Source organism: Balaenoptera physalus (genome assembly GCF_965194825.1).
Source record: "Balaenoptera physalus genome assembly, chromosome: 20".
In the NCBI taxonomy this organism is placed as follows: Eukaryota; Metazoa; Chordata; class Mammalia; order Artiodactyla; family Balaenopteridae; genus Balaenoptera; species Balaenoptera physalus.
The window spans coordinates 62,852,412-62,867,766 of record NC_138901.1 but is presented as its reverse complement, the minus strand read 5'-3'; the positions used below and the strand labels follow the sequence as shown (position 1 = coordinate 62,867,766).

Here is a 15,355-nt window from a genome sequence, read left to right as displayed (position 1 = left end):
GGGTTCGAGCCCTGGTCTGGGAAGATCCCACATGCCACGGAGCAACTGGGCCTGTGAGCCACAATTAGTGAGCCTGCGCGTCTGGAGCCTGTGCTCCGCAACAAGAGAGGCCACGATAGTGAGTGGCCCCCGCTTGCCACAACTAAAGAAAGCCTTTGCACAGAAACGAAGACCCAACACAGCCATAAATAAATAAATAAATAAATTTAAAACAAGCAGTAACATACTATACTTAATATTCCTCACTTTGCTTTTTCAGTTTAATAGATGGATGAATATTTTAAATTTTAGACTAAGGAAGGTCTAAGCAGAGCATGAAACCCAGAAGCCATATACAGACCAATAATGAAAACAGCTAACATTTAGAATTTTCACTTACCATGTGCCAGCCACTATGCTAAATGTTATTTACGTTATCTCCATTTCCATTCTACAAATAAGGAAATTAAGGCTTAGAGAGGTTAAGCAATCTGCCCAAGGTCACATAGCCAGCACAGTCCCAGTTGGATATATCTAACTACATAATACTACAAAAGAACAGCTGGGGGGTAGGGGGATGTGCACATACGTAAAAAGTGAATACCCTAATATGTAAACAGATCTTCAAATCAATCTGAAAAACACCAATAATCCCATCAAAAAATAACCAAAGAACAAAAGCAGATAATTTCTAAAAGAAATACAACTCCCTTCATTTAAAAAATGTTCAGCATCAGTAGCAATTGATAAAGGCCAATTAGAATCACTTTTTTTTTCCACTTTTTTTTTTTAATTAATTTATTTTTTGGCCGTATTGGGTCTTCGTTGCTGTGCGTGGGCTTTCTCTAGTTGCAGAGATCGGGGGCTACTCTTCGTTGCGGAACGCAGTCTTCTCATTGCGGTGACTTCTATTGTTGCGGAGCACGGGCTCTAGGCGCTCGGGCTGCAGTAGTTGTGGCTCACGGGCTCCAGAGCACAGGCTCAGTAGTTGTGGTGCACGGGCTTAGTTGCTCCCCGGCATGTGGGATCTTCCTGGTCCAGGGATCAAACCCGTGTCCCCTGCACTGGCAGGCAGATTCTTAACCACTGTGCCACCAGGGAAGTCCCTTTTTCCACTTCTTAAATTGGCAAAATGCTTTAATGTGTAATATCCAGTGCTGGCCAGGGTCTGGAGCATACCCATACACTGTGACAATATCTATCCAAATCTACACTATTCACGTATCTGCAACACTACTTTAGAAATCTATGCTACAAAGCTGCTTGCATAAATATACAAAATAAATACACATACATACACACACACACAAATAATTCACTACAGCTTTGTTTTTCTGACAAAACACTCCTGGCCGGAAACTGATTAAACAAATTATAGTGTTTTCTTTTTATAAGTGAAATACTATGTAACTGTTCATGACAGAAGTAGCTCTAAAAATACCAACATGGTACAGCAGTATACACAAGAAAAGCATATCATGGTCCCATAATACAGAAAATTACATACACACAGAAAAAAAAAAAAAAAAAAAACCTGAACGAATACACAACACTTAGCAAATTACATCTAGAAAGTGGAGCTTTCAATTTCTTTATATACTTCCATATTGCACTTCTGTAAAATAATGTATTACTTATAGTAAATAAAAGACAAGTAAAGATTTCAAAATAACATATCCCCCTTCACTCATTAAAATGGTTTTGTGTAAATATAGAGTAACTTCTTCCACCCCTCCCCTCCTGCTCAGTTTATGCCCTCCCCCCTTCGCTCCTCCTGCCCCACCCCATTCTCTCACACTCACACACTCAGTTAATGGACTACACACTCCCTACTTCTGGTATATTTACACTGTGTATATTTCAGGCTGTAACTCCTAGAAAGCACAAGTTTTGGTTTCATTCCAAATAAAAGTTATCGTTATTCCAAACTAAATTAAAAGAACTTAATCAAAAGTAATACAAAGTTAAATGTCTTTGAACAGGAGTTCACAGGCATGATGATTACTACTTAAAACATTTCAAAATTATACAATTCCCTGTGCTATTGCCAAGGGAAATGAACTGCTGAAAACAGATTACTCTGACGCTAAACTGTGTATGACAACAAAAATGTCAAGAAAAGAGCCTATCAGTTAAGTAAAGTATGGGGGGGGGAGGCAATCTCTAACCATAAAGGTGACCCTCCTAACAACTGAGTCAAATTTTCCTAAAAAAATGTAACCTCAATTTATTCTGGTTTAATTTCAGTTTATGTGTAACGAAGAAAAAAAACCAGAAAAACACCCCAAACTTTATTCCTCAAGTAGAAACTGCCGGCGGGGGGCGGGGATCAAAATAATTTGGTAATCTTAACTTTTCTCTTCCTTTGTTCTTGACTAATCTACTCAAAAATTTAATTTTTGATATAAAACTAATCAAGTACTATTCTTTCAAAGGGATCCCTTCAAAGGGATTTTATAATAATCCTATAAACCAACTATTCCTAACTCACATTTTTTCCCTAGCACTGAACTCCAAAGTTCCCTGCATATATAAATTAACCCATTTTTGTTCTAATATTACCTGGAAATACAAATAATCTGAGATGAACTGATTCTGCGCTTACTTTCTCTTTCTCCCAAAAATCCCAGTAAACTGAGAGAAATACTTTTTTAAAGAAATGCTTTAATAATTCACTGATAACAGATATTTTATCTCACTGACGCTGGTGAATTTCTACCTGTTTTTTTATTTCCAAAAACTATTCATCATCAAGTTCCCAAATGTGTATCCGTTGGCTTCCACAGCTGCACCAAGTAACTCCAGCAGCTGAGCTGCTTTTTATGCATTCAACAAATTTCTACTACACCATTCCTGGGGACAGAGTGTTATTCTGGGAGTGGGGGCAGGGGAAGGATCAAAAATAACTGAGACACAGACATGCCCACAATGGGCTTATGGTCTAGTGGGGACTAAACGGGCATGCACATAAATAACTATGACGTTATAGCAGAGGCATAAGTTAGGCATTAAGAATTTCCAGACCATAAAACACTTTCTTCAGAGAAGAGGGAGGAGGAGGAGACTGACTTCCTGGATTAAGTGATATGTGCTCAAAACCCCTCAAAAAATAGGCAGTATGTAGGTGCGGTAGAGTTTGGAAAAGTAAGGTAGGGAAATAGCATTCCAGAAAAGAGCACAGAATGGGAAAAAACAACCCTTCTTAATGCAACACAAAAGAGGCATATTATTTAACAGCCCAAGTGGAGTAAAAAAACATGCCATGGGACTTCCCTGGTGGCACAGTGGTTAAGAATCAGCCTGCCAATGTAGGGGACATGGTTTCGAGGCCTGGTCCAGGAAGATCCCACGTGCCGCAGAGCAGCTAAGCCCATGCGCCACAACTACTGAGCCTGCGCTCTAGAGCCCACGAGCCACAACTACTGAGCCCGTGTGCCACAACTACTGAGCCCGCAAGCCTAGAGCCCATGCTCCGCAACAAGAAGCCACCGCAGTGAGAAGCCCGCGCACCGCAATGAAGAGTAGCCCCCGCGCGCGGCAACTACAGAAAGCCCACGCGCAGTAACGAAGACCCAACGCAGCCAAATATAAATTAAAAAATAAATAAAATTTATTTAAAAACACACATGCCATGCTTCAGTATTCATGTGAGGACATTAGTTTAAAAAGAATACTACGCCTTTTCCTTTAAAATAAATTTTATGGCATGAGTACCTATCGAAAACTAACATTATATATTAGTTTTCAACATGGCATTAAAAAGATAGTTCATGTTTACGTTATTTATCTAAGCTTTCATATAACAATTGAAGTTTCTCACACTTTAAAAAAAAGTCCAGAAGTTTGAGAGTAAGTGAAGCAAGCAGTAACTAATATATAAAATAATTTAACCTATCTATTTGTATCTCAGAGGTACCTAACCATTGGCATAATAAAATTTCCATCACTGTAACACTTAAATTCCATGAAACATCAGTAGGTCCAGATAACCTTAAAGACATTTCTGTTTAAGAAGACAGTCATCATAGCAGATTAAAAATGAGACAAATAGGGGCTTCCCTGGTGGCGCAGTGGTTGAGAATCTGCCAATGCAGGGGACACGGGTTCGAGCCCTGGTCTGGGAAGATCCCACATGCGGCGAAGCAACTAGGCCCGTGAGCGACAACTACTGAGCCTGCGCGTCTGGAGCCTGTGCTCCGCAACAAGAGAGGCTGCGATAGTGAGAGGCCCGCGCACCGCGATGAAGAGTGGCCCCCACTTGCCACAACTAGAGAAAGCCCTCGCACAGAAACGAAGACCCAACACAGCCATAAATAAATAAATAAATAAAAATTAAAAAAAAAATGAGACAAATAATTCCTGGTGATCATGTTACTAATGTAGACCAATACCAATTTTTTTCAAGCTATATTTTCACTGCAGAAATGTAAAGTTAGGGAAGTACCTACATTCAATATCTAAGCTGAGTGACTGACCACTCATTCCCCACCCACCCCAATTTTTGTTTTAAGTAGTAGTCAATCATCACATTGACTCATCCCATGGATTATATGGTGTCCCAGAAGGAGCTACCCTGGAAGGCAGAAGACTGGATTCTGCTACTGGCCAACAGTAACAATTTAGGCCAGACCCCTTCAATTCAGTGACCCTCAGTTTATTCACCAGTAAAACAAGTAAGACTAGATAATCTACATGACTCTACATTCTGTAACTCTATAAATTATGAGCATTTTATTTTAACCAATTTAGATTGTCTTTGAGATTATTATTAAATAAAAGTAACAGCAGCACACATGGAAGAATCAAACTGAAGAGCTCCCCAAGAACATTCTCATGGCTTTGTATGGTCTCATTTTCACATGCAAAGAGGAGCCCCTCCCCCCAAAAAAAATGTTGTATCTGAAAACAATCCAAGTAATATCCAAGTAATATTTTGACCACACAAGCTTACAAGCTTCTGGGGTAGAAAAAAATGGTAGAACAGTAAAAATGTTCAAGGAAAACCACCACCACAGTAATACCAAAATAAAAAACAGATGCTCTACATACAGTTATTGCTACATGACAGAAGCTTTCATAGCTTTTCAATACTCCTAAGGAGTCCTGATAGAAAAACCAATGTTTTCTTTCTTTTTTTTTTTTTTTTTTAGGGGTATCTAACACAAGATTTGATACTCTTTATTAAATTGCTATTTATTAAGATAGAATTCTCAAACTTTTTTGAGCAGCAATACTGGCATGGCTTCAAACCAGATGCACTAAGAAACTCAAAGAAATGTGAGACCTTTGCTCTTCAGAGATCCTCACAATTTAGTTGGGGGAAAATAGGCCATAAACACCAGGGAAATTAAACAGCCATAAAATAAAAATACTAGACCAATAATACAATTAAAGGGACAGGGCAGCATGACAGGAGATGCCAAGTCACCTGGAGCTGGACTGATCAGGAGAAGCTGGGCTTAAAGTCAGAAGAGGCTGGAATGGGCAGCTCTAGACCTGACTGTCAAGGAGTATGAGGCTGTGGGGATGCATGGCTCCTAGGAGGAAACATAATAATAATATTCTATCTAAATGTACTTTTGCAACATTAAACCTGAAAAGGACAAAGTATCAATCTACAGACTGAGTTCTTTGTGCATGTAACTGATCTGGTCAACTTTATACTTCTATAGAATTTAGTAACATGCTGTAAACATACAGCATGCCACACTGGTTGAACAAGTGAATGAACTACACACCAACAGATAAGTCCAGACATAATAAATTCTGACAACCTTTGTACCGTATTCCAGTAAAATCCAGTCTCTGAAGTAAATGAACACAAGGAAGTAACTTAAGTATTTGAGATCTCTACCATTCTCAGGCATCAGTTAAGAATTTGAAATTGCAATTAAGACAGGTCACAAAAAAAAAAAAAAAAGACAGGTCACAAAATACAGTTAAAACTGAACAACAAAACAAACACAAAAAACCTGAGTAACAAATAGCCTGACATTTACCTACATCAATCCCTGGCATATTGAAAGGCCTCTGCTTTTCTCCTGCAGATAACAATGGCAAGACAATCTCCCACTTCACAAAATTTACAAAAAAAAAAAAAAAAAAAGCTTAAAAACAACTTGATTAATCCAAATATGCTTGGCCTTGGAACAAATTTTACTCAAACTCAAAGATAGTTAATTTTGAGCATTCTGTGCTTTTTTAAAAAATTATGTGGGCAGGGCAAATTCTTAAGTTTTACTATATGATTAAATCCAACAAGACACCCAGTTAAAAAATACTTATTCCTGGGCTTCCCTGGTGGCGCAGTGGTTAAGAATCCGCCTGCCAATACAGAGGACACGGGTTCGAGCCCTGGTCCAGGAAGATCCCATATGCCGCGGGGCAACTAAGCCCGTGCGCCACAACTACTGAGCCTGCGCTCTAGAGCCCGCGAGCCACAGCTACTGAGCCCGTGAGGCACAACTACTGAAGCCCGTGCGCCTAGAGCCCGTGCTCCACAACAAGAGAAGCCACCGCAATGAGAAGCCCGTGCACCGCAACGAACAGTAGCCACCCCGCTCGCCACAACTAGAGAAAGCCCGCGCGCAACAACAAAGACCCAATCAATGCAGCCAAAAATAAATAAATAAATAAATATATATTTTTTAAAATGTATTCCTCATAGGTCATGGAGAGAATCACAGCTATATAAATATGTCACAGCAGGTTAGCAGGTGTATTTGGTAAGCTGTAATGCGAACACATTTCCCTAATTAGAATACAATGTTTATTCGTTCAATAAACATTTGCAGTGTCAATATCCTAGGCATTGCCTCCAAGATAAAGTCAGAGAAGGCTCCATTCCGCCCTCAATAGGAGATAAAACAGGTACGTACCTAAATACAAGGTAGAAAGTGTAAATGCCATGAGAGGAGATATGCAGCTAAAGTATTTCAGGAGAGAAGAGGGAGCTGTTACTCTGGCACAGAAATATAACCTTTTCAATCTCTGTAAAGCAATTTCATAACAGCTCTTTTAGGCTCACAGCAGCAACCTAGGAGAGCAGATGTTTTCCTGCTATCATAGATGAGGAAAACAAGCAGAGAAAGACTGATCATGTTCCAAAATGACACCGTTAAAGGAGGAATCAGGACTCTTTGTATTATATTTTCTCTGGGGTAGGAGTCCAACATATGGCAAGCCTTTTGTAAAAGGAAAGAGTATTTTGGTACTGCAAGTAATCACATCCTTATGTATGTATGTGCATATTATTTATATACATGTGTGTGTGTTAACCTTGATTTCCATTAACAGGTGTGCTCAAAGCAAGGCAAAGCAACTGTGTACTATAAATATTAAAATAAATAAATAAACCTCCACTGGATTTTAACAGAATGAGAAAATAAAGACAATGTTTCTTTCTGCAACAACTTGCTTATTCTGTAATCTTCACCCATGTCTAAATAATATTCCAAAATTGGTCTGCTCCTGAGACTGGGCAAGTTAGTTCTGCCGATAAATATCTTTATGAAAGGATACATCAAAACATTTTCAAAAACTATTAAAAATTAAATAATGCCATCAACTCTTCAGTTATCCAAGAGAGAGTCACATGTGACCAATCAGCAGCAGTTATTGATCACGACATGTTGAACGAATGAATGAATATTTGTAGGCATTTTAAAATCCCAGGCCTGTTGCTCTTTACGCCACGTTCCGCCTCCAGTCACCGCCTCACCAAGGTGCACGCAAGGAATGTAAATTTCAGTACAATTAGGATATACTTGGGGAAGCAAATCTGATGCAGGTGAAAACGCTAATCCCAAAGATTAGAATTACCCACACCTCTACTCTCCAAGGGTAACTCTGGAGAAGCGGCACTGTAGCATGCAACATCGGTAAAAGAAAACTGACACTTTCTGAGCAAACACTTTTCACAAATATCACCTATTCCCACCCACACCTTTAATACACGACTATACCTAATCCGGCTAATTCGAAGAATTCAGTCTCCTCGCCACTAAGACTGACTTCTCAATTACAGTTTCTCGAATCCCTCCTCCCCCCAAAAGAGAATTCACACTAAACAGCAACGGTAAAAGGCAGAAGGTACCGGGTTCCGATCTCCACCGTCTCCCCCGCCCTCCCTTCGCCATTACACCCCAAGTGGTTTGGTCGCAAAGGTGAACTAGTTTGCTCTTCAGGCACTTGTCCACCGCTGTCACCCGCCCTGACCTCTTGCACACTCCCGGGCAGCCACCAACTCCGCCCCGGAGGGAGAGCAGGCCGCCACCTGCGCCGGCCCCACCCGCGGCCCCGGCCCGCGCCCGCCTCGGGCCCCGCAGCCCGCTCCCCGCAGAACACCCTGGGCGCCCCGGCCCGGCCGCAGCCCATTCTTCCTCCAAACTCCACGAGCCTCCCCCGCTCGCCCGGCCCCGCTCCCCGCCGCGCCCGGCTCGCCCCAGCCGCCGAGGGCAAGAGGCCGGCGGCTGGGCGGGTCCCGAGCCGCCGGGCCCGCGACACCCCTCGCCGGCCGGAAAGCCTCCCCCGCGGCCGGTGCCCCGGAGCCCTCGGCGGCCCCGGGCTAGCGGAGGCCCGGAGGCCGGACTGAGGGCGCCGGGCCTACTCACCGGGAGCGGACGAAGCGCGGCGGCCGACGCGGCCCCGGGCCTGAGGGGCAGGACGCGGCCCCGCGCGCGACCCTGCCCGGGCCCTGGTCGGCGCGGCGAGCCGGGCGCTCACTCCAGTCGCCGCCGCCGCCGCCGCTGCTGCTTCGCCACCTCGGCCGCCATCTTGATTCAACCCCTCTCCTCCACCCCCCCCACCCGCCGGCCCGGCGGCCGCGGCTGAGGCTGCTCCGGCTCCTCCTCCTTCCGGAGGCTGGGAGGCCGACTCCCTCCGCTGGCCGAGCTTCCCGGCCCCCTGGCGTACCCCCTCGGCCCGGCGGCGGACCCAGGGCGCTGCCATCGCGCCCGGGACTCCCCGCGGGCGTGGGAAAGGGAAGGAGCGAGGCCGTGCCCCGGGCCTGAGAGCCCGGGCTGAGGGCAGGAGGGAAGCGGGGGCCCGGGGGGCGCGCAGCCACCCGCGCAGCTGCTTCCCGGGCTCAGGCTGCGTTCGCAGCGGGCCTGCCTGAAAGGCCGTGCGAGGCCGACCCGCCCGTGATGCCGGCCCTCCCTCCGGCCCCTCCGAGGAGCCCGGGCCCCCGCGCCCGCCAAGTGCGCTCTCGGCCTCACGCTCCCAAGGAACTGACCGGACGGGCCTCGCCACCGCATACTTTTCCGTTAGAGAAGCCGCCACTCCACATCCCAGAATTAGGGAGGAGAAACAAAGTCGGTGTTCACCCGGATAATTACGAGAAAGTCCGGGTTTTAAGAAATGAGTGATAAAATGGTGACGTAAAGACAGGAGAAACTCGCACTGAAGATGTTGGGGGTTCTTTTCAGACGCTTCCCCTTAAGTACTGTGTGGACGGCAAGGGGGTCGGCTCAGCCCTGAAACCGAGCGGGCACGAGAGCTCGTAAAGGCCGCGTAAAGTAGCGGGAGCCCGTGAAGAGGTGCTGGGAGGCGTCCGTGTCAGAGCACACAGCCCGACGCTTAAAACCTCCGGCCGTTGGAGCAGCGCAACCGGACAGATTTCCTCTCGGAACGCGGTTTCCGCGAGCGCTGGTTTCCCGCCGGAGCCGGCCCGGCGGTCGCCTCCCCTCCTGCGCAGGCGCAGTGCTTCCTCAGGGCATGGAAGTGGTGGGTCTGCTGCTGTGTTTGGCGGCGGTGGTTCTGGCATGGGGCTTCCTCTGGGTTTGGGACTCCTGGGAGCGAATGAAGAGTCCGGAGCAGGCTGGCCTGCCGGGAGCCGGAAGCCGGACTCTGTTGGTGACCGCGCACCCCGACGATGAAGCCATGTTCTTTGCTCCCACCGTTCTAGGCTTGGCCCGCCTGCGGCACCAGGTGTCCCTGCTCTGCTTCTCCTCAGGTAGGAAGCTGTAGGCGGGGCGCGGGGAGCCGGGGCTGGGAAGGCATTTAGGCGCCAACCTGTCTCAGTCGACTTCTTCCCGGAGGGGTCTCTGTCGTAGGGAGCCAGGTGAATACACTGGAGGTCCCTTCTCCGGGCGCTTCACCGAGAATCGGTGGCCCCAGCCTGAGAGCTGTAGGGCAGGCTTCCCAGGTGCGTAGGGAGGCGTGGGCAGCGTGCGAGCTCCGCTCTCCGCTAGCAGGACCCGGGAGCTCACATTTGCTTCCATTCAGTACCTACATCCGCGTTGGGAAGTGCGACTGTAATCAGTATCCTGTGGAACCTTTTCATTTCCAGGAGGGCCAAGAATAACGACCAAACAGAATGTGGGCAGTGTCATGCCTCATCAGCCCTTCAGTCCACTTTGTGCTGGAAAGATGCATGTATCAAATTGAAGAGAGAGATCATTAGACTAGAAAATAATCTGATAGGTCATTTTAGAGTTCAACTCCACCCAGCTTTCACTGGGGCCTTTCAAGGAATTAAGTCCTTCTTTACCATACAGAAAAGATGGAATGAGAAAACAGAAATTGACCATGATACTGGGTTATGGTGGAAATTGCACAGCTGTATAAATGAAATAATTGAAGTGTACATATATAATGGGTGAATTTTTATGGTATGTAAAAATCATACCTCAATAAAGCTGTTTTTAACAAATGCCCAGTGACCTCTTTTCCCATTTGGTTGTTTCGTACCAGTTCTTTTTCTCTACAGATTTTTCTCAATAAGCACATTTTATAAGATTTTATATTTTTCACCGAATATTACCTTTTCATTAATTTCTCAAATATTTATTAAAGATTTCTGTGCACTACTCCCTATTAAAATGGCCAAAATCCGGAACACTGACAACAGCAAATGCTGGTGAGGATGTGGAGCAAAGGAACTCTCTCATTCATTGTTGGTGGGAACGCAAAATGGTTCAGCCACTTTGTAAGGCAGTTAGTTTGGTAGTTAGTCTCTTACAAACCTAAACATACTCTTACCAAACCATCCAGCAATAGCCCTCCTTGGTATTTACCCAGAGGAACTGAAAACATGTTCACACAAAAACCTGCACACAGATGTTTACAGAAGCTTTATTCATAATTGACAAAACTTGGAAGCAACCAAGATGCCCTTCAGTAGGTGAGTGGATAAATAAACTGTGGTCCAGCCAGACAATGGAATATTAGAGGCAAAAAGAAATGAGCTATCAAGCCATGAAAAGGAAGAATCTTAAATGCGTATTACTAAGTGATAGAAGCCAATCTGAAAAGGCTTTGTACTGTGTGATTCCAACTATGTGACAATCTGGAAAAGGCAAAACTATGGAGACAGTAAAAAGATCAGTGGGGTTCAGCGGTTGGGATGAGAGGAAGGATGTATAGACAGAGCAGAGAGGATTCTTAGGGCAGTGAAAACACTCTGTATGGTACAATATAATGATGGGTGCATGTCATTATACAGTTGTTCAAGCCCATAGAATGTACAAGACCAGGAGTGAACCCTAAAGTAAACCATGGACTTTGGGTGATTATTATGTGTCAGTGTAGGTTCATCGATTGTAACAAGTGTACCATCCGGTGGGAGATGCTGATAATGGGGGAGGCTGTACGTGTGTGAGGACAGGGAGTTTATGGAAACTCTCTGTACCTTCCCCTCAATTTTGCTGTGAACCTAAAACTGCTCTTTAAAAAAAAGTCTTCATAAAAAAACGTTTTTAATTAAAAAAAGTCTGTCTGCCAGGACTTATTCTCTGCCCTAGGAATAAAACTGAAAACAAGCTAGGTTAGGACCATGTCCTTCTGAAACTTATATTTTAAGTATTTACCTATGTTAATAAGAACTAGATATATAGCCTTTTAAACGGTTTCATACAGATAAACCTTAATTTAGTTAGTCATCCCTTATTATACATATATTTAGGGTTTTTCCCCCCCCAGGTTATCTCTATTACAAATAATCTCTTTATGTATAATATTTCTTGATTTGACTAACATTTTTTTCCTTCAAAATCTTTTGTTGCCAGTAAGATTAAACCATTTTTCATAAATATTGAGAACTTCAATCTAAGCACTTTTCTTCTCAGTTTGTGCTATTAAGGATATTAACTGCAAATATATGCAAGTAATGGCCTCATTTTTTTGTTTGCTTTTAATTTTATTTATGTTTCATATTACAACTATCGGAATCAAATTATAAGCAAAATTTGTTACAAGATGCCTGGATTTTATTTACAAAGTATTATAGGTACACAGGATTCTTTAATAAATTTCTCCTTATTTTTTAGTAGGTTGAGACCAGAAATCAAAATTTTTTTCAATAAAAGTATAAGACCACGCCCTTGACACATACTAAAACTCAGTATCTTCATTGTTGTCTTTCATTATTTCCTCTGAATCCAACTTTCTGTTTAAATTGTTTTCTCTTGTAATTTTTTAAATTATTTTTAAAATCCCCAACTCATTTAAAAAATGTACGGACTAAACATTACCCACCTCCCTGATTTGTTCTAACCTGAAAAATAGGAAGTTAATAACTTGTGATATAACATAATGAAAGCTGTAATTGACAGAGAAAAGACTATGGACTCAAAATGGGGAAAAGCGTCAATTCTCTTTTCAGGGAGTTGGATTAAGGAAACTTCTCCAAAGAGCTTTTCTTTTGAGCTGGTCTTTAAAAATAGGACTTAAGTATACAGGAAATGGGGCAAGCCATTCAGGGCAATAGTAAAAGCATAAGTAAGTCTTGGACTCATTTGAATAACTCATTCTAACTACATCTCCAGTTTTAAGGGGTAGGGAGAAGGAGGAAAAAATGCATTTTGTTATTAGTGGCTCATTTAATCCTCTCAGCAATCCTATGATAGGCATTACACGTATATATAATTTGTTTTTCCCATTTTTTAACTATGGAAACTGAACCACAAAGAAGTTGGGTAACTTGACCAAAGTGAAGAGCTAGAACACAGGAGCCAGGACCCAGTGGCTCTTTCCTGTTCTAAACCACTGCACCCACACACATTGCCTTGCTGCTCTATCAGTTAAGGAAGTAACCATTTTTGATTCCCAGTGTATGTTCCACGAAATACCAGTTCCTCAAGCTGCTATTAAAAAAAAAATGTTAATACCTTGACCTGACAAGTTTAGGGAAATTAACCAGCTGTGCTATCCCCCCTTTAGAGGTGCACGGTCCTTATTAGACTATCAACATCTTGGAGAAGTCTTGCTATAAAAAATTCCTATTTAATTTTATTTAGTCCAGCATTTCTCCAATTTATGTAACCACTGAAGTACCTAGTAATATACACATGAGAGGAAGCCACAGTAGGTAGTAGAATGCATGTGCTGGAGAATTAACACAGCCAGTTCTGTGTTTTAGCAAGCTCATACTGGTGGCATATGGAGAACCGTTTGGAGGGAAAGACTGGAGTCGGGAAAACCAGTTCAGCCCATCCTTTCCCCTCCTGACTGCACTGCTACCTCTTATATGTCAGAGCTCCATGTATTTCTGATCTGTATACTGTCCCTTCAGTCAGTTTGACATCCCTGTGCCAATATCATGCTGTAGCTTTTACAACAATTAACTGCTGTAGCTTTTACAACACTGTATCTGGTAGGGCCAGCCCTCTCATCTGTTGTTCCTCAGGGTGTGTTTGCCATTTTTGACCTTTTCTTCTTCCAAACATTTTATTTTTTTTATAAATTTATTTTTATTTATTTATTTTTGGCTGCATTGGGTCTTCATTTGCTGCACGCGGGCTTTCTCTAGTTGCGGTGCGTGGGCTTCTCATTGCGGTGGCTTCTCTTGTTGCAGAGCATGGGCTCTAGGCGCTCGGGCTTCAGTAGTTGTGGCACGCGGCCTCAGTAGTTGTGGCGCACAGGCTTAGTTTCTCTGCAGTATGTGCGATCTTCCCCGACCAGGGATCAAACCTGTGTCCCCTACATTGGCAGGAGAATTCTTAACCATTGTGCCATCAGGGAAGTCCCCAAATACATTTTAGAATTAGTTTGGGCATGCTCAAGGAAAAACCTTGCTGGCGTTTTTATTGGAATTTCACTGACTCTATTGATCAATATTGGGAAAAATCGACAAGTTTACAATATGAAGTCTTTCTGTCTATGATTTCATGGTACATCTCCTCATTTATATTGGCCTTTTTTAACGTCCTTTAGTAGATTTATAATAAAGGCCTTACATATATATTGAGATGATTAGTAATTTTGTCCATTAGGCTGTTTCTCATATTCAGAGCTTCTTTTGCAAATATTACAGTCTCTTGTTACTTCCTCATAGTTTGACGTTCTTTTTATTTCTTTAAATATATTAAACACATATCTACTTCCGATAATTCCAGTTTCTGCAGTCTTTGTGTCTGGCTCTGCTCTTTGAGTAACTCATTCTGAGTGACTTGTTTCCCTGTGTGTTTTGTGATTTTTTTTTTTAATTGTAAGCACGTTTCACGGAACCATACTTGTGATAGTATTTTGATGTTTATGTTTGCTTCAGCCAGGCAGCAAAGGGAACTACCCATCTTCGATCACTCTAAATTGAAATTTTAGACTGAGACTTTTCAGGCCATAGAGGTAGTGTAAATTCAGGGCCCAAACTCAAGTACATCAGTTGCCTGATGGTGTGTAACAAATTATCTTGAAGCTTAGTGGCTTAAAACAATCATAACACTTCATCTCTCATGGTTTCAGACAGAGAGCAGTTGTCTCTACCCCATGACGGTTAGTACATCAGCTGGAATACCCAAAGGCTGGAGACTGGAATCACCTGACTTAGCTAGAGATGTGCGCCAGAACATCCACATACGGTCAATCCACATAGCCTGGGCTTCCTCACAGCCTGGTGACTGGGTTCCTGGGCAAGTACGCGAGAGGGCCTGCCCTCCGGGGAGCCGCGTTGCCTGCTGTGGCCTAGCCTTGGAAAGCACGTAGTATCACTTTGACTGCATTGTGTGTCAAGGCCGTCACAAGTCACATCCAGGTTCAAAGAGAGAAATGCCACCTCTTGATAGGAAGCAGCAAGGTTCTAGAAGTGCATGTGGACTAGAATTATTGCAGTGGCTATATTTGGGCACTACAGTGTGCCACACCAAGTGAAAGCGACTGTGTCGTTGACAGTTCTCAGGGGGTGACATTTTTCTTATTTTCCCTTCCACTAGAAACAAGTCTAAGACACAGAAGTAGCCCCACCATCTCTGTTTCGGGTGGTTTTTCCCCTAGTTCACCCACTGTAGGTATTGCCTTCTGAGGGTCCTATCTTTGTGTGGAGGTTTCCTTATTCGTGCCCAAGTTTTATCTCCTGTCCCGACTTCAGGCCACCAGCTGACCTGGCTTCAGCTCCACCCTACCTATCTGGATTTGTGCTTACCTACTGTTTATGACCTGCAAA

General features: G+C 43.6%; 2 protein-coding genes across 23 annotated transcripts in view; one reads left to right on the top strand and one right to left on the bottom strand.

The window, feature by feature from the left end:
• NCOR1 (nuclear receptor corepressor 1) overlaps nucleotides 1-9,348 on the bottom strand; it is a gene marked incomplete at its 3' end in the record, with an annotated part of 145,572 nt that extends 136,224 nt beyond the window's left edge. For 12 of the 20 annotated variants that reach the window (XM_082441005.1, XM_082441023.1, XM_082441009.1 and 9 more), the window contains exon 1: nucleotides 8,592-8,753. Of the gene's footprint in view, nucleotides 1-8,591; nucleotides 8,770-9,211 lie in introns of those variants that run through there. The other 8 variants (XM_082441024.1, XM_082441006.1, XM_082441007.1 and 5 more) reach the window with 3 other exon arrangements.
• A 345-nt stretch (nucleotides 9,349-9,693) lies between these two features.
• Nucleotides 9,694-15,355, top strand: part of PIGL (phosphatidylinositol glycan anchor biosynthesis class L) — a gene marked incomplete at its 5' end in the record, with an annotated part of 61,886 nt that continues 56,224 nt past the window's right edge. For all 3 annotated transcript variants that reach the window (XM_082441096.1, XM_082441095.1, XM_082441094.1), the window contains one exon: nucleotides 9,694-9,931. In XM_082441096.1, coding sequence (XP_082297222.1) covers nucleotides 9,694-9,931 — 238 coding nt within the window. The remainder of the gene's footprint in view (nucleotides 9,932-15,355) is intronic.